Source organism: Canis lupus, chromosome 7, assembly GCF_003254725.2.
Source record: "Canis lupus dingo isolate Sandy chromosome 7, ASM325472v2, whole genome shotgun sequence".
Classification (NCBI taxonomy): domain Eukaryota; kingdom Metazoa; phylum Chordata; class Mammalia; order Carnivora; family Canidae; genus Canis; species Canis lupus.
In genome coordinates, this window is record NC_064249.1 from 42,715,585 (window position 1) to 42,732,833 (window position 17,249).

General features: G+C 45.2%; 2 protein-coding genes across 32 annotated transcripts in view; both read left to right on the top strand.

Moving 5' to 3' along the window:
• The window catches only part of TPM3 (tropomyosin 3), a 28,081-nt gene extending 14,476 nt beyond the window's left edge, over positions 1-13,605 (top strand). For 3 of the 17 annotated variants that reach the window (XM_025428857.3, XM_025428862.3, XM_025428867.3), the window contains 4 exons: positions 51-126; positions 1,428-1,490; positions 1,699-1,768; positions 12,261-13,605. In XM_025428857.3, the coding sequence (XP_025284642.1) occupies positions 51-126; positions 1,428-1,490; positions 1,699-1,768; positions 12,261-12,343 (292 nt within the window). In that variant the 3' untranslated portion in view covers positions 12,344-13,605. Of the gene's footprint in view, positions 1-50; positions 127-656; positions 733-1,427; positions 1,491-1,698; positions 1,769-2,649; positions 2,729-3,451; positions 3,656-10,351; positions 10,447-12,260 lie in introns of those variants that run through there. The other 14 variants (XM_025428861.3, XM_049112631.1, XM_025428859.3 and 11 more) reach the window with 8 other exon arrangements.
• Positions 13,606-14,302: 697 nt separating this feature from the next.
• Positions 14,303-17,249, top strand: part of NUP210L (nucleoporin 210 like) — an 80,947-nt gene continuing 78,000 nt past the window's right edge. For 3 of the 15 annotated variants that reach the window (XM_025428846.3, XM_025428851.3, XM_025428848.3), the window contains exons 1-2: positions 14,323-14,841; positions 15,914-16,050. In XM_025428846.3, coding sequence (XP_025284631.3) covers positions 14,642-14,841; positions 15,914-16,050 — 337 coding nt within the window. In that variant the 5' untranslated portion in view covers positions 14,323-14,641. Of the gene's footprint in view, positions 14,842-15,913; positions 16,051-17,249 lie in introns of all 15 variants that reach the window. The other 12 variants (XR_007412044.1, XR_004817365.2, XM_025428850.3 and 9 more) reach the window with 10 other exon arrangements.

A 17,249-nucleotide genomic window follows, 5' to 3' on the forward strand; every position in this document is an offset into this window, starting at 1 on the left:
CTCCCTCCCTACCACCTGGCTTGTGCGACCCCTGTGACTGTCACTAACAGCCGTTGCCGAGAGATGGATGAGCAGATCAGGCTGATGGACCAGAACCTGAAGTGTCTGAGTGCTGCTGAGGAAAAGGTACTAACCGTCAGACCCACAGAGAGGTTACGTGTGTGGTGTGGTTTCGTTCTGTTCCGTTTCTGTTTTTATTTTGCAGCTGCCTCCCCTCCACTGGTTGATTGTTGAGTGCTTTCTCATCTCTTCATGGAATGCTCCATTCTATCCCACTTACTTGGCATCTTTCATCTCTTTCCTAGTTGCTTCACCACCTCTTCACAGGCTCTCTCCTTCCCGTGGGTGATTTGGGGGGCTCTTTGGGTTGGGTGTCTATTCCCACCTCTGCCCCAGCTAGCAGTGGTGACTTGTTCCTGCTAGTGATTTTTCTCAAGTATTTTGAGTCCTAGCCCAGCAGAGCCCAGCTTCTGATAGTGGTAGAGGGAGGAGGGTTGACACTTGCTCAGGTGACCTGGGAACTTCTCTTTTCCCCAGTATGCCTTTCAGCTCTCTCTACATATAGGTTCAATTCACGTCTGTGTGTCTTTCTCTCCCTTTTTTTTATTCTCTCCTCCTTCCCCTTTCCTCTCCTGCGGTATTTAAAACATTCACAGTAAGTGTTCTGAGCTGGAGGAGGAGCTGAAGAATGTCACCAACAACCTCAAGTCTCTTGAGGCTCAGGCGGAGAAGGTAGGGGCTGGTTGTGAGAGTGACAGGCTTTGGGGCCTGGGCTCAGCTCTGCCCTTGGTGAGAGACTGGAGAAACCCATTCCTTATGTAATCTAGTGAGACATATCTTTGTCATCCAGATTCTGGGTTTAATGCTAATTCCTTTGCACTTTGATTTCTTTAGTCCAAAGTCACTTCATGGTCTCAGGTGCTTGGGGTCATGGTGTCAGGCTGATACCACTGTGCTAAATACCAATAATTATGGGTCCTAAAAGGTTTTCTAGCAGACCGATGGGGGCATCAAATAGTAGATATGAGACTTAAGGAATTAAGACAGATGACTTGTCTTTACCATGATATGGGACAATTTCAGCCATGTGGCCTTGGGGTGTTGCTACACCTACTCATTAAACAGGAGGAAGGAAAAATACCTCCTCGAGTTGATCTAAGATAAAAACTTCGACCATTTTAAAAATAAAGATCTGGAGGATTCTAATTTGAGGATATCAAGGCTCGTAAGGACACCGATTTGTGGATTTAAAGGATCTGTTGTCCAGTAATGGGCCTTGCTCTTTTTCTCAGGGGCCATTCAGCACATTAAATCCAAGAGGCTATTTACTGTAAGAGTGAATATAGTGGCAGGGGGTAGGGTAGGGTGGTAGGATTGTCTGTATGAGTAATTTCTACTCTGAAACTTTGATTCCACTTGTCTTATAGTACTCTCAAAAGGAAGACAAATATGAGGAAGAGATAAAGATTCTCACGGATAAACTCAAGGAGGTGAGCTGAGGGGTTATAAGGAAGGGACAAGGTGGGTTGTAGGGAAAGGATCAAAACATTCTGAGGTGTATGAGGCGGTCATTTAGACATAGACAAGCTGAGTTTGGTTCTGAAAGGTCTACAGGTAGAAAATAGTGGAAGAGATAGAGAATCCTTCTCTTATTGTCTTGTTCATGTCTGATTCTTTCTGCTGTCATATTTCCCCCAGGCAGAGACCCGTGCTGAGTTTGCTGAGAGATCGGTAGCCAAGCTGGAGAAGACAATTGATGATTTGGAAGGTATGGAGCCTGGGAGAGGAATTAGAGGGATACAGAGGAAGACCTTGCCCATTGATGTTAACCTTTTTCCCTGTCCACCAGAGGGAGGTGGTCGTGACCTGGCACATGTCCTGTGCTCTGTCCTCTGCCAGAGCTAGGTGAAATACATCCAAACCTAGAATTGGGTTTTTATATATACAACCTTTTCCTTTAGTAAGATTTCATCTAGTATTCTGGAATTTGCATCCTTCCCTTGGAGGAGACTAGTAATGGAGGCATTTACCTCCCAATTTAGTAGTCTTAAATCCTGGTCTCTGGGTTGAAATGGTAGCCATGCTTTCAGGAGGCATAAGAGCGCATGTTACCCTGTGGCTACATTTGGCAATCCTGTTTATCACTTCAGCTGTGGGGGACCTGTCTAAGAGATAAAGAATCTCGGAGCTGACCAATCCCAGGGGCTTTCTAAATACTTTTCTCCCCACATTTTGGCAACTGTGTCTGCTCTAACGAGCGAAAATTTGGAGATCTCTGAGATGTGCTCCGTTGGGAGAGTTTGGGGAGGTAGCCTGTAGAGCAGAGGGTCCAAGAATACTGGTCTTGCTTGGTAGATAAAGAAGTGTTGGAATATTAATGTGTGCTTTTTCCTTTTTCTATTTTTATTGTGCCATCCCTGCTAGGAATGAGATTAACTGGGTGGGAGTGGGATCCTCCTGAGTGCCTTTGGTAATAGGAATTTCTAGTCGTGACTGTGTCCAGGTTCTCAACCCAGGACAGATGTTCTAACCTGTGGTATTAGACCTGCAGTCACACTTTTCCGAATTTCTAATGATTCCCTCTCTCCATATGCTTCTGACCTTTTTCACTGTCCCCACGCTCCTCTCTGTACTCCTGTTCCTATCCAGATGAGCTCTATGCCCAGAAACTGAAGTACAAGGCCATTAGTGAGGAGCTGGACCACGCCCTCAATGACATGACCTCTATGTAACTATCTGACAGAGTGGGGCTGGAACCTTGGCTTGTGGGTGGGTGGGGTTATAGGCTATGTATAGTGTGCTTTGGTTTTATCCTCTGGAAACTAGAATCTTCATGCTATCTTAAAATATTGGTGCTTATTACTCGTTGGCAAAAGCTGGGGTGGCATTTCATATTGAATGGGTAGCACCCTGATCTCCATGTGGTTTTTGAATACTTTGTGCTAATAGATCCTTCATTATAACACCACGGTTTTTCTGTTTGCTTCTCAAATTTAGTCTTCTTAGAGGGGTTGCTACTGAAAGCAGAATCGCATCATCCTGTAACTAAGGATGTAGGGCCCAAAGAGCCAGTGACTTGGGCCCTAACGTTGCATAACAATTCATGACTCCTCCTTTAATTTGTGTCCTGATAGTAAAGTTCCGGGGGAAACCCATGATTGGAAATACCAAATTCACCAAAGAATTAAGCTGAGTCCCAGAGCAAGCCAGGAGAGGTAAAAAGCACCAAAAAGAGTTGTTGGGGACTTTATCCGTTTGCTGTGGACACTTGATGCTAATTCTCCTCTTTGTATCTTTCCCACTAACCCTGGGAAGTCACATGACTCAGGCTATGAGTCTTGTCTGGCTGTCTTTTCCCATTCCTACTGCCTTCTCTTCCCTTTTCTCCCAAATTGCTGTGTAGATGGATGCTAGTCCTTCTTACCTAGAGTCTCCTTACTTTTTCATACAGATAACTATCACCGTTTCTGCTCTGTTCTGGATCTGCCCCCCTTTCCTCGGGGAGCCCAACGCCCCACTCTCGCTCTGGATTCCATGTGGGTCGGCCTGGCTGGTCCCCAAGGCAATAGGATGTAGTGGGGGGCACAAAGCAACTTATGTATTCTTCCACTCCACCACCCCTCCTCCCCCAAATTAAAATCTTGAGCTGTTGGAAGCCTCTTGCCCCCCCCTGCATTTGTGTCATTTACAAAGCGGCTGCTGTCCCTGAGAAGGAGCCTTGGGGGTGTGATGTGGAGAACAGCCCTCCCTCCTCTGACTTATATAATCAAAGCCACTTTTGTGTGTGTCTATTTTTTCTTGACATTTAAGCTCAACTGATGTAAGTCTATCAGAGTGGTGGGCTAGCAGAGGTTCTTTTGGGTAGGAGCTTGAGTCTACATGTGGGCCATGGGAAGCTGAGCACTTCACTTAGCCCACCTGGAGGGCTCTGTGGCTCCTATTCTCAATCTCTCCTCCTTTGATAGCATCCAAGAGCCTCCCGATAACGTATTCTCTGCCCTTTTTCTAGTTGTTCAAATGGTGGTACATCCTCAGAGCATCTGATGAACTCAGATGTCTTACTACCAAACTTGACTGATTAGATCATCCCAAGTCACAGAAAAGCACACAGAATTTTCAACAGATTTTTGGTTTCTTGTCCAAACCCTTCTCACATACTTGAGGCTCATTGCCACTTGTTTGTTGGTATGTGCCTGTGGAATCTAAAACAGATGATAAACGATTATTACTGGAAAAACTAGAACAACCCATCATGTATGTTTCAGATAACGTGCACAAGGTAGTAATAGTTTATTACATACATAAAAATGGTAAGTTTCTGCTAGTAAAATTGTTCCTAGTTTATATTGTGGGATTATATGAAAACATTTTGCAAACTCTTACTCCAATTTACACAGCAGGATGATTCTAGTCTAGTGTGGTGGTCACCAAGGGGCTCACTTAGTACTTCAGTTTCACAGCAGATTATATATTTAAACTTGCTTTTTTTTCCTTAAAGATTTTGTTTATTTATTTGAGACACGCAGAGAGAGAGGCAGGCTCCATGCAGGGAGCCCCATGTGGGACTCAATTCTGCGACTCCACGATCACGCCCTGGGCCAAAGGCAGGCGCTCAACTGCTGAGCCACCCAGGTGTCCCGAAACTTGCTTTTCTTTTAAACAGAGCCAAGTGGAGAGGTTTTCCCTATGGGTCCCTATGAGACCCAGTGAGACTTGAATTCAGGTTTCTTTTTGTTCATACCATTTCCTGCTGCTACATAGCCTTTGAGATTAAGGTATTGATTATTCAGCTGACATTTAACTGGTATCTTTTAGGTACAAAGTTACTGAGGTGGGGACAGAAATAATCCAAGATGGATGCACCATCCTTATTTTTAGGTTGCCCAGAATCTAGTAGGAGAGAGAGCATATATATAAAGCTAAAGATGATCTGTGATCAGTGCCACAAATAATAAACTTGTGGAATTCAGAAGGAAAGAGATTGATTACAGGAGGATTGATTAGGAAAGACTCACAGAAGGAGGCACATAATAGTTACTTAATAAACATGTTAAAACTCTTCATTTTTATTGGGTTCTAAAAGATTGATTTTCTGACAAACAGATTTTGGTTGAGGGATAGTTATTGAGCATTTTGGTCAAAGAGAAGCAAAAGTAGAAGCATAGATAGAGGTGGGAAGGATATAATAGTTGTGAAAGTAGATTTGGACAGAGAAGGGGCCGCTGTGTACTGAAATCAGGTGTGGAGTTTTCTTGTGTAGAGATTGAGGATACCAATGGAGATTTTGAACAGGGATATATGTTCTGGTGTGAGTAGCAAAAAGAAGAGTTGATTTGGCAGCTAAGTTAATGTGTTGCAAGGCATGCGGATGATCAAAGTGATCCGTTAAGGTGATGATTCCTGAATTTCGGTCATTCGTATGTCACTTGGTGGCTTTTGCCATATTCATGTGCTCCCTACACTATTGTTTTCTTCACATATACTCTTGTTTTCAGATTTTCTTCTTTTTTTTTTTTTTTAAGATTTTATTTATTTATTCATTAGAGACACAGAGAGACAGAGACACAGGCAGAGGGAGAAGCAGGCTCCATGCAGGGAGCTCGACGTGGGACTCGATTCTGGGTCTCCAGGATCACACCCTGGGCTGAAGGCGGCGCTAAACCGCTGAGCCACCTGGGCTGCCCTCAGATTTTCTTACTGTAATCTAATTTAGAATCAAATGTTTGAGGTACGCTAGTGATTTTTTCTAATGTACTTAATGTACATTAACAATATAGCAAGTAAGTTTTTTTTTTTAAGTTGAGAATCATATACAGTCAGAAATCTTGCATAGCACTAGCAGTGAGTATGCCATGCTTCGAGAAAAACTGGGTTAGCTATTGCAGTTTTCCCAGAGATTGTATCGCAGAGAGATGGCATTGAAGATGCTCACTGTGAAGGGCACTCAGTGTGAGGAGGAAGAGTCAGGGCTGACTGGTTTGAATCCTAGGAAACAGCAGTAAGACAGGTGTTGGGAGGTCAAGTGGTCCTTTTTTGAAGAGGCAAGAGAGGTGTAAGGGAATAAGAGTTTGAAATACTGGCAGGTATCCAGGTGAAAACAAAATTCTGGGGGGTTGAGGGGAGAGGCTGATTGATTTAAGAGAGGTTTGGAACTCCACACAGGTGGCAAGCCGTTTAGACCATGAAAGTACATTTAGAACCCTAAAGACAGTTGCAGATGTAAAAGGAATGAAGCAAAAAGGAAAATCTGTGCAGAGGAGGAATCCAAATGGGACTGGTTGGTGGGATGGAAAGAGAGAGAGTAACTTTGCTGATATAAAAACTTGATGACTGGATGATTTCCAGAGGTTCTCAACAAGTTGAGAGGAAGATAGCTCAAGATGGGACATTGTCATTGACACTTTATTAATTCGAGGGTGTGTTTTGAACATTAAAATCAAGGAGAGAAGCCACATTTCAAGGAGCAGAAAAGTAAACTAGTGTGAGGAAAATACAGGCAAGACATAAGGCTTAGACCAGTGCCATCCAGCAAAACTTTAGACAGTGATGCCCAGTACAGTAGCCACTAGCCACATGTAGAGCCTGTCGAGCACTCAAAACATGGCTTATAGGACTGAGGAGCTAAGATTCTGTTCCTTGTTTTTAGTGCATCTGCATTTAAGTAGCTATGTGTGGCTTAGTGACTCTGTGTTGAATAGTACAATTCTAGATGTTTTAGTATTTGGGCAGAAAGAGTTGACTGGCACAGAGAAAGGCTTAGAAAAGAAAGAAGTATGTGAGAATGGAGAGAAGTTAGAGGAAAAGTGAGGCACTGTGCTTCTAGTAGCTCTTTCTTTCCCCACGGGTGTGACTGGTGTAAGCAAGGATGGAGACCAACAAGCCAGCATACCTGAGTGAAATTTGAAATATGGTGTCATGCTAATAAAATCATTCCTCCACCCTGTGTTACTTGAGCCTGGATTAGCAATCAGAATGGGGTCAAGAAGCATCATTGGTAATCTCAGAGCAAAGCATTTGATCTCTTTTCCCACTTGATTTCTTTCTTAATTTTTTAAAAAGATTTTACTTATTTATTCATAAGAGACACACAGAGAGAGGCAGAGACATAGACAGAGGGAGAAGCAGGCTACCTGTGGGGAGCCTGATGGTGGGACTCAATACCAGGACCCCAGGATCACAACCTGAGCTGAAGGAAGACACTCAACTACTGAACCACCCAGGTGTCCCTCCCACTTTATTTCTGGGAATGAACCCCAGGCTGATGTGTTAGAGTCTTTTCTACCTGTCCTTATGACGGTGTTGCGATGAGGCACAACACATGACTAGATCCCAAATTACTTAGTGTTACCTAGTGGGTGGAACTGCCCTGTTGTGCTGGGCAGCCTTATTTTAGCCCCACCCAATCTCTACCTTTCTCTTGGTTCTTAGCTAAATACCCGCCCCCCAGCTTTAATTTTAGGGGAAAGTTAAAAAAAAAAAAAAAAAGGCAAAACCCATTCCTTCTCATCTCTAGAATTGTTTTTGTTTTGTTTTTAAAGGTTTTATTTATGAGAGACATAGGCAGAGGGAGAAGCAGGGTCCCATGGAGAGCCCAGTGTCGGACTCTATCCAGGGATACTGGGATCATACCCTGAGCTGAAGGCAGACGCTCAACCACTGTGCCACCCTGGTGTCCCAAATTGTGAGGCTTTAAAGCATGTGTAATTTGCTTTACTCTTAGCCTCCCCACTGCCTTTTCCTATTATAGAATGGAATTGACCTGATTCAGACCAGTGGAGCCTAAGTACGTCCAGCATCCATGGAATTGTTCCCTACTTAATTGAACATGTCTAAAAGAAACATCAGACCAAATAGATTCTTTGGCTTGCCTTTTTTTGTTTGCTTTATTTTGCTGTTATCAGGGAACTAAGAACTTTTACTAATGAGCTGGTATCTGATCCTGAATTTGTAGTCACTAGAGACAGCAGTGTTAAAAACCTTCTGTACTGGGACGCCTGGGTGGCTCAGTGGTTGGGCATCTGCCTTTGGATCAGGGTGTAATCTTGCGGTCCCAGGATTGAGTCCCACACTGGGCTTCCTGCATGGAGCCTGCTTCTCCCTCTTCCTCCGTCTCTGCCTCTCTCTGTGTTTCTCATGAATAAATAAATAAAATCTTTAAAAAAATACAGAAAATCTTCCGTACTAAGTTTAAAGTGAGAGAATAACCACATTTGCCTTTTGACTTCCTGTAGTTCTTAGGGAACTGTGCGTTCTAGGATTTAATCAGGCAAGAAAATGATTCCACTTCTGTCTCTTTTTTACTTCCCTAAATGGAACAAAACCCTCACTGACCAAGCTGTTTTGAGGGATTAGATTCTGATAGGACCTTTCTCTCTCCAGAGTGGGAGTCACGCTCAGTAACCTGGATATGGATGCTACAGAAGAGTCAGGCAGTACTTGGAATCTGTTTATAACACCACAGAAAGCTTGAGAAAGTTCACAAATTTGAACCTCTACATTTGTCAAGGATGCCCAGTGAATAAGACAGGTCCAATCCCTGGCCTCGTGGAGTTATAGACTCTTGTAGTGTTTCTTAGTGGGGGACTTTGGTCATTTAAGCCAGGATAATTCTGGGATGTACAGAACAGTCCTACTTATTGCTGTCCCCTGCCCGATAAATATGTGTAGGGTCCTCTGGTTATTGTGACAATTAAAACCTGTCCCCACACGTTTCCAGTTTTCCTTCCAAGGGGAGAGAACGGGCACGCGTAATGAGAGCCACTGGTACAATTCTGAAAGTTCGCTCTAATTCTGCCCTTTAGTACACTATGATTTTTGGCTATTCCCCTCCAGGATAATTTTGTATACATATGTTTTATGTTTTGATAGTGTACATAAAGTGGCAAATAACCTTGGGACCATACTGGCCACCATCTTCCAGGGAGAGCTGGAGAAAGACCTCTGCCCAGAGGGCAAAGTACTTGGCAGTGCCTCGACTGTGGGCACAGCAGCTCCACAGATGCAATAGGTCTTTAAGACAGAAGAGTATATCTTTGTATTGAGGTCCTAAGACCATTTGAAACGGACTGTAAAACATGGGAAGAAATCTGTTTGTGAGCTTGAGAGTCAGAGACCAGGAAGGTCTGTCCCTAGATCCCTCTTATCCCTGCGCTGCTCAGATGGGTTTGGTTTCTTTGTACTCTGTCTTGAAGGGTGCATTCCAAGCGGAAAATTCAGATAAAGTCAGTGATTTGAGCACTTAACTACTCTTACCAGGAATGCTTTTGGTTATGGGAAACCACTTAACCGTAGCTTTACTAAATATGGGGACTTAGGGCACTTGGGTGGCTCAGTGATTGAGCGTCTGCCTTTGGCTCAGGTCATGATCCCGCAGTTCTGGGATCGTGTCCCACATTGGGCTCCCTGCAGAGAGCCTGCTTTTCCCCCTGCCTGTGTCTCTCGTGAATAAATAAATAAATAATCCTTAAAAATAAATAAATAAATAAATATGGGACTTATTTTTCTCCCATAATAATATGTCCCAGTTGGAGCAGCTGTGGCCTCGTCTTGCTCAGTTTCTGTGATTCTCTTATGGTTGAAATCTGTTAACTCTCACCCTCACATCCATATTCAAGGTGAGAAAGCAAGTTAGTTTTCCCAGAATACTTCCAGCAGAGTACCCCCTGTGTCTCATTGGCCAGAACTGGATCCCATGATCACCCCTAACTGCAAGAGAGGCTCGAAAAACAGAACAGGATAATCTTGATTCACCTTCCCTGAGCTGGATGTGTTGCTGGCCCTAATAGGGTTGAGTTCTTTTTTGGAAAGGGGAGGTGAGATTTTGATGGACAGGCCACTAAGGTAGGTTTACCACTGAGCACCTATAACAAGGAGCAGTAGAAAGTAGGACTGAGTGGGTGTCAGGATATTGACCTCAATTTAACATTCCTAATGCTGTACTGAATGCTTTTACAGAAAGTGTTCCCACTGTTGGCTCCAGTTCTTGTCAAACCCTGATTATAAGCCAGCTGTGTTCCTTCCTTTGCCCTGTTGTGCTTGTCTGTTTCTCAACCCAGGGAATAAATACCTTTGCAGAGGAGATACTGTTTTCTTTCTCAGAATGTTGTCCTTCCAACTTGTCAGTCGGGATTTTTTATTTTGTTCCTCTGTTAGTCTTTCCACCACCTGGTAACTCTTACTGTCCTCTGAATCTTCCTTGCATCCTCTTGGACTTACAGATGCATGTTACGTATACCAGCTCGTCAGAAGTCTCAGAATTTAACCTCTGCTACTCTATTAACCTCCCATTTTCCTTTTTCTCTTCTGTTTCCCCTCCTCCTCTTGTGTTCTTTCCTCTCTGTTGCTGCTGCAGAGCATGTCTATAGTCAACTTGAGCAAAACCGCCTGCTCTCTAGCAAGCTGCGGCTGACACTACATGTTCTGTGTGACTGACAGGCAGGACTCACTGGTGCCCATTAGGCCAAGCTTACTGCTCACACCACTGACCTGGACCCCAGCAAAAAGCTGATTGTTTTTTCTATTTTTATTTTTTTTAATTTTTTAATTTTTTTTTTTTAAATTTTTTAATTTTTTAATTTATGGTAGTCATACAGAGAGAGAGAGAGAGGCAGAGACACAGGCAGAGGGAGAAGCAGGCTCCATGCACCGGGAGCCTGACGTGGGATTCGATCCCGGGTCTCCAGGATCGCGCCCTGGACCAAAGGCAGGTGCCAAACGGCTACGCCACCCAGGGATCCCCGATTGTTTTTTTAAAAAGTCATTTTGCCCTAGCAAATTGTTTTGTTTTTTTAAAGATTTTATTCATGAGAGACACAGAGAGGGGCAGAGACCTAGGCAGAGGGAGAAGCAAGATCCTCAGAGGGAGCCTGATACGGGAATCAATCCCAGGACCCGAGATCATGCCCTGAGCCGAAGGCAGACACTCAACCACTGAGCCACCCAGGCGTCCCTTTTGTTTTAAGATTTTATTTATTTGAGAGAGCAAGAGCAGGGGGAGGCAGAAAGAGAGGGAGAAGCAGAGTCTGTGCTGAGCAGGGAGCCCAATGTGGGGCTCCATCCCAGGACCTTGGGATCATGACCTGAGCCAAAGGCAGATGCTTCACTGACTAAGCCCCCAGGCACTCCACAAATTGTTTTTTAGTCGGGGCAGTGAGAATATTGTTGACTTCCTAACTGAACTGTAGAGTAAGAATAGTTGACACTGCATTTTTATCCCTTTTCAAGAGATAATGGACGATGAAAGGAGGGGCCTGAGAGATCATAGTGAGGAACCTGGGAGAGGTTTCTGGTTTTTACCTTTACTTCCTGCTCTGTCACCTGTGCATCAACTGTAGGCTATGTTCCCCCTGCATGGATGTTTTCTCACAATAAAAGGACCAACTGGACAAAGTGTTGTGACTGCTTCATCTACAGGCCCAGAGATGGGCCTTTCTGACTAGGTGGAAAAAAGGGAAGGGAAAGAAAAGGGGTGTAGGTATTAATAGCTATGTATGTATTGAGTATTTCCCCCACTCCATTAGAATAGTCTGAGTGGTGGTTTGCTTGCTGAGCAGATTAGATTTTCCTTGGTGTTCATGCAACTGGTTTTCTTTCTAACATGTTCCTTCTTGCTTCTTTTTCCTGGTTTTATGTTGAATTGTAAGTAACTATCAGGCTAGTTTTGGACAATAAATAGCTCTATAAAAATCTCAGTTGAGATTTTGCTTATATTTTTGGTAGTATTCTTGGCTTTGTTTCCTCTAATGATTCTGTGATAGGCCACGGGGGGTTATTCATTTATCCCCAGTTCCTTTCCCTTCCTTTTTAGAGGAAGCCTATAGTGTACAATGTTCCTTTTATATTCTTCTCAACTGAGATTCTTTTTACTGGTGGAAACATGCCCATCCTTGTTCTTGGGGGGTCACACCCCAGTGAGCCAGGGCAGGTAGGCACTGTCCTATGGGCAAAACCTAGAAGAAAGGATGGCTGATGCTTGAGGCTTGTTGCCTCCTTCAGTGATGGAAAACCGAAAGCCTTGTTGGGTGTGAATGAATGAGGAAAGGACTGATAAGCCCCAGCCTCCTCCTCCCGAAGTATAGCAACACCTGCAACTCCAGCCAGAGGCTCTGCAGAAGCCACTGGTGCAGTAGCTCAGGCTTGCTGAGAAGACAGCTGCTCTATGAGTCCGCAGCTTTCCTGCAGCAGGAGTGATTGATTCTCGGAGTGGGTAGATATTGACATTTACTTCTATTTTTGTGATGTCTCTCCTTTACCTCCATTAGATAAGCTGAAATGCACCAAAGAGGAGCACCTGTGTACACAAAGGATGCTGGACCAGACTCTTCTTGACCTGAATGAGATGTAGAGCACCTCAGTCCCACCGTGCCGCCGCTCCTCCCTCTGACCCTGACTCTGCCTGAGGCCCAGCCTGCCCGAAGCTGGCCTTGAAACTGAGGGCTGATCTTTAACTGGAAGGCTGCTTTCTCCTTTTGCTGCCTCTCCCACCCCTACCCCTGTGTCTTTTTCACCAAACTGTCTCTGCCTCTCCCTAGAGATTCCAGTTGGGCTTGAGGCTGAGCACCTTTGGGAACAATGTTTAAGGGAATGTGAGCACAATGCAAAGTGTCTTTAAAAGCATGTTGTGATGTACACATTTTGTAATTACCTTTTTTGTTGTAGTTGATGTAGCGACATTTGTAAAACATTCCAAATAATTCCACAGTTCTGAAGCAGCAGTCTAACCCCTTCCTCCCATTTGGAATTAACTTTTCAGCCTAATGAATACTGCCCTCTCCACAGAGGAAGGAGTGGACAGGGCCCTGCCTTACTGAGAGCTAGGGCCCAGAAAGAGACCCACTCTGGGAGCCTCGTTGCTCTGTCCAAAATACCAGCCAAATTAGAAAGGTGATTCCAGAAGTTGGCCAAAAAAGTGTGGCTAAGGTTTTCAGCTTTAAGGTATCTTTGAGCAACATGTTTTTTTTCCATCAGATGTGACCAAACAAAAATTAAGATGGTGAGACCTCGATCTGAGACCAAATCCTTATCCTATCTTTGCCCTAACTGCTTACAGAATGGATCATGTTCCCCTTATGTCGAGGTGACCACTTATTTGCTCTCCTGCCTCCTTGAAAGAAAAAAGAGAATTATGTTCACCACTGATTTAGCCACATGAATCAAACTCATCTCATCACCCTTTTCTGGGTCCAAAGCTGCTGCCTCTAAACGTGCCATCTCATTGTGCTTTGTATCAGTTAGTGCTGGAGAAATCTTGAATAGCTTATGTACAAAACTGTTTTTAAATTTTATATTATTTTGAAACTTTGCTTCTTTAGGGTTGGGGCACATTGACCACCCCGTCTGGCTGAGAACTCTCTACAGTCTATGGGCTGACAGTGTGCTGATCTTTTAAAAGTTTCTTTCCCTCCCCAACTCCCCTTTTAGGTGAGGTTTCCGTGAGGTCTGTTAGGTGTGCATCCTGCAGCTTATTGGCTTAAAATGCACTCTTCCTTTGGTGGCCTCTCTTTGGGGGCCGATTGGGAGAAAGAAACCAATAGTGCAAACTGTTTTGATACTGAAAATTGACAAGTGTCTTTTTGAAATAAAGAACCAGTCCCTCTGATCCTCAGACCTACTAGACTCTTATTTACTAATCCATATATGTTTTCTCCACAGGAACTATGAAATTTGAGTGAAAAATCAGATCTTTGTGGGTGGTAGCAACAGGATTTAAAGAGAGCATATGCTTTGAAAGCTGTCCGAAATTGGGTTCCAAAGTCAGCTCGGAGATTCTTAACTTGTATGTCCTGATATAAACAATTTCGATCTTCCATCTGTAAAAAAAAAGACAATATGTATGAGCAGGGTAAATGTAAATACTCGAGCTGGTAGCTATGTGCCAGGCTTCTTATGAGTTACTTGATTCAGTGCTGGCACGTTCAGGGTAGGCTGTGCTTTTCCCTTCAGCACGGTGTTCATTCTTGTGCAGTGTGGCCTTGTGAGGCTCAGGGCTCTGAACTGGCCTGGATAGCCTGCGACACCGATCACATGGCCCAGGATCGCCTCTGAACGGATAGTCCGCCAGCTGTTCCGAGAAAACCACTTAATTGAGCCTGAGGGCCTCTCGGGTCTGTGGAGGCGGGCAGTGCGTGATGGAGACACTGGCAACTCTTGCACTCTGGCCTGGGAGCCCGGCACCACGCAGGTCCTTGGCACAGTGCAGCTGTTGATACCAGGCCTAGGGTGCTGGGGGCCGAGGGGCTGTGGGTCGGGGGCCTGGAGAGCGGGGTGGGAGAAGCCTGGGGGTGCTCGCCGTTTGCAGGCGCGGACCAGTGTGGATGGGGAAACTGAGAATGTTTGTTTGTGGCTAGTAGCCGAACACAAGGTAGGCAGCAGAAGTTAAACTGGGAGGAGTCCGCACCACTCAGACGTTTTGCTGCTTTACCATTAAAGAAAAGTCGCCCAAGACGTCGGGACCTCGGAGCAACGGGCTCCCTTCGCGCCTCCAGCGGCCGTCGCAGCCTTGCCAAGCGCTCCCTGGAGGAACTCCCACAATTCCCAGCCAGGCGGAGGGACCGCCCCCTGTGACGTCGTGCCCGCGGACTGGCCGGCGTTGGGGTCGGGCCTCAGCCGCAGGCGAGCGGGAACTGCAGACCCAGTGGTCGCCATGACTGGCTCGGGGACCTCGCGGCACCGACGTGTCCAGCCGTTTGTCGGCTGGCCAGCACCTGGCATCCTGCTGCTGCTTCAGAGCCTGCTTGGGACCCTGGCCAGCAAACTCAACGTGCCGCAGGTGTTGCTCCCCTTCGGCCGGGAGCCAGGCCGCGTGCCCTTCCTGCTGGAGGCGCAGCGGGGCTGCTACACCTGGTGAGGGGTGGGGGGCCCCGAGGCTTTGCGCCCCGGCGGTCCCGCCAGGGTGGACGGGCTGCCTTCGACGAGGACCGCAGCCCACAGGGGCCTTTGTTGTGGGGTGCTGCTGGAGCGGGAGGTGGGCCACGCATGGCCTGAGGGCACATCGCTGCGGGCCGGGGGTCTCGGGGCAGGGCTGGCGTCCCCACCGACCCACCGAACTTGGCCTGGTGGGTTGAGCTTCCGCTTCTCGGAGCGAGGCGAGGCCCCAACACGGTGAAGCGGGGAGACTCGCCTCTCGCTTCGGGTGGAGAGGAGGCCTGCCTGGGGGCGGTATAGGGGGGCTGCCTCAGCTCCGGGGGAAGTGGGCGCCGCCGCCCCGCACCCCCGGATTGCTCTTTCCCCTTTCCTGAGGGGCAGTAAGGCTGGTGTGGAGCGTGAGGACTTCACCCCCGCCCTGCGGAAGGGTGAGGGCATCGGTTTCCAGGATGACCCCGGTCGGGCTGATGCACAGAACCTCAGCCTCCAAAGCCAAAACACTTTTTTTTTTTTTTTTTTAACTTTTAAAGATTTTATTTATTTGAGAGAGGGAGTGAGGGAGGGGGCAGGGAGCCAGATGTGGGGCTCAGTCCCTGACCCAAGCCACCGAGGCGTCCCAAAACATTAACTTTAAAATTGTGTTTTGAGTTGGACTCACACCTTGTAATTTAGGCAGTTTTTCTGTCTTAACAGCCCAGTTTTAAGATTGGACAAAACTCATTTTTCGGGGTATGTCATAGAAATCTATGTCTCGTTATTGAAAACATCAGTCTTGTTTTTACAAACTGAGGGAAGAATGGAACAATCTTATTTTAAATATTGAGAGAGGAATATAATACTTGTGTAACATTGCTGAAGTGGTCATTGGGAAAAGGTTGTGATCAGTCTCTGAAATCTTGGTCTCAGCATGGATTCTACTAAATTTAAGGAATATCATTTAAATATACCTGGTAACATGTAACACGGAAACACTAAGAATCTGTGTTCTGCTAAAAGTTAATTTTAACCCACATTCTTATTTCAGACTCTTTTAAGTTTTTTATTTTGGCAGGCATTCCACCCATCATGACGCAGTAACTGTTGAGCCTTTATATGAAAATGGCACCTTATGTTCCCAAAAAGCTGTGCTCATTGCTGAATCTACCCAACCGATTCGCCTAAGCAGTATTATTCTTGCTCGAGAGATAGGTATGTTGAGAGAAAACATTATGAAATCTTTCATCCAGAGTAGAATAATCTGATACCTTTTATGCATGAATAATACGAACAGTGTTGGCTCAAATGATAAGTAGAAAAGAGCATTCTGCAGAATAACCCTAATTGTGGCATCCTATTCTGTGACTTTATCTGTATCTGTGTCTATATCTCTATATATCTAGTACCTGGCATAGTAGCAGATACAGAGTGAAAACCCTGGTTGTTTGAATCATTGAAGAAAGAAAGGAATTCTTTATTGGAACTAGCTTAGGTGTTAAGGTCTGAAGTGGGTCTTGAGTAAGGCAAAATGTACTATAGAAGCTAGTACTTCTCAGTGTGGTTTGTGAACCTATGTCATCAGCATCATCGATATCACCTGGAGTCTTAGAAATGTAAATCCTTGGGACACCTGGCTCAGTTGATGGAGCACATAACTATTTATCCCTGGGTTGTGAGTTTGAGCCCCACACTGGATTTAGAGATTACTTAAAAATAAAATCTTGGAAGGAAAAGAATGCACTCGGTGACTTTTCCAAGTTGTTGGCTATGTGGGTTGGGGTAGCCTGAGTCAGGGGTCCTGTGCCAAGATGCTTTAAAGCCTTGTTAAAAATGTCTGGGTCCCCATGAGGCCTTACTGTACCCAGATTTACCAGGAGATTTGGGTAGGAATGGAGTTAATGGGCTTCTTTTATAAAACCAGGATTGCTAAAACAAAACAAAACAAACAAAAAACCCAGGATTGCTGATAAAAGAAGTAAAACTATGAAAGCTTCGAGTCCTGCACCTGCTCATACTCATCATCAACCACCTTTTTTTTTTTTTTTTTTATCATCAACCACCTTTACTTAGGGTACACATCAGATGGAATGTCATTCTGTCAGAGCAAGCTCTGTTGGATGGGAACAGGGATCATTGCTGTACACTTATAGATGTGTCGTTTCCTTTGTGGCATGAATAAATGTAACTGTGAGATGCAAGAAGAAAGAAAGGAAATGTAAATTCTCAGGCCCCATCTCAGTTCTGCTGAATTAGAATCTCAGGAGTGGACCCAGGGAATTAAAAAGCTCTCAGTGATTCTCATGCATACTAAAATTTGGGAAGCACAGCACCAGTCTATTTTAGATCAGAGCAGCAAGAGAAATGCTATTTGTATCCCAAACCAGAGCAAGGCTTTTTCTATCCCAGAGTTT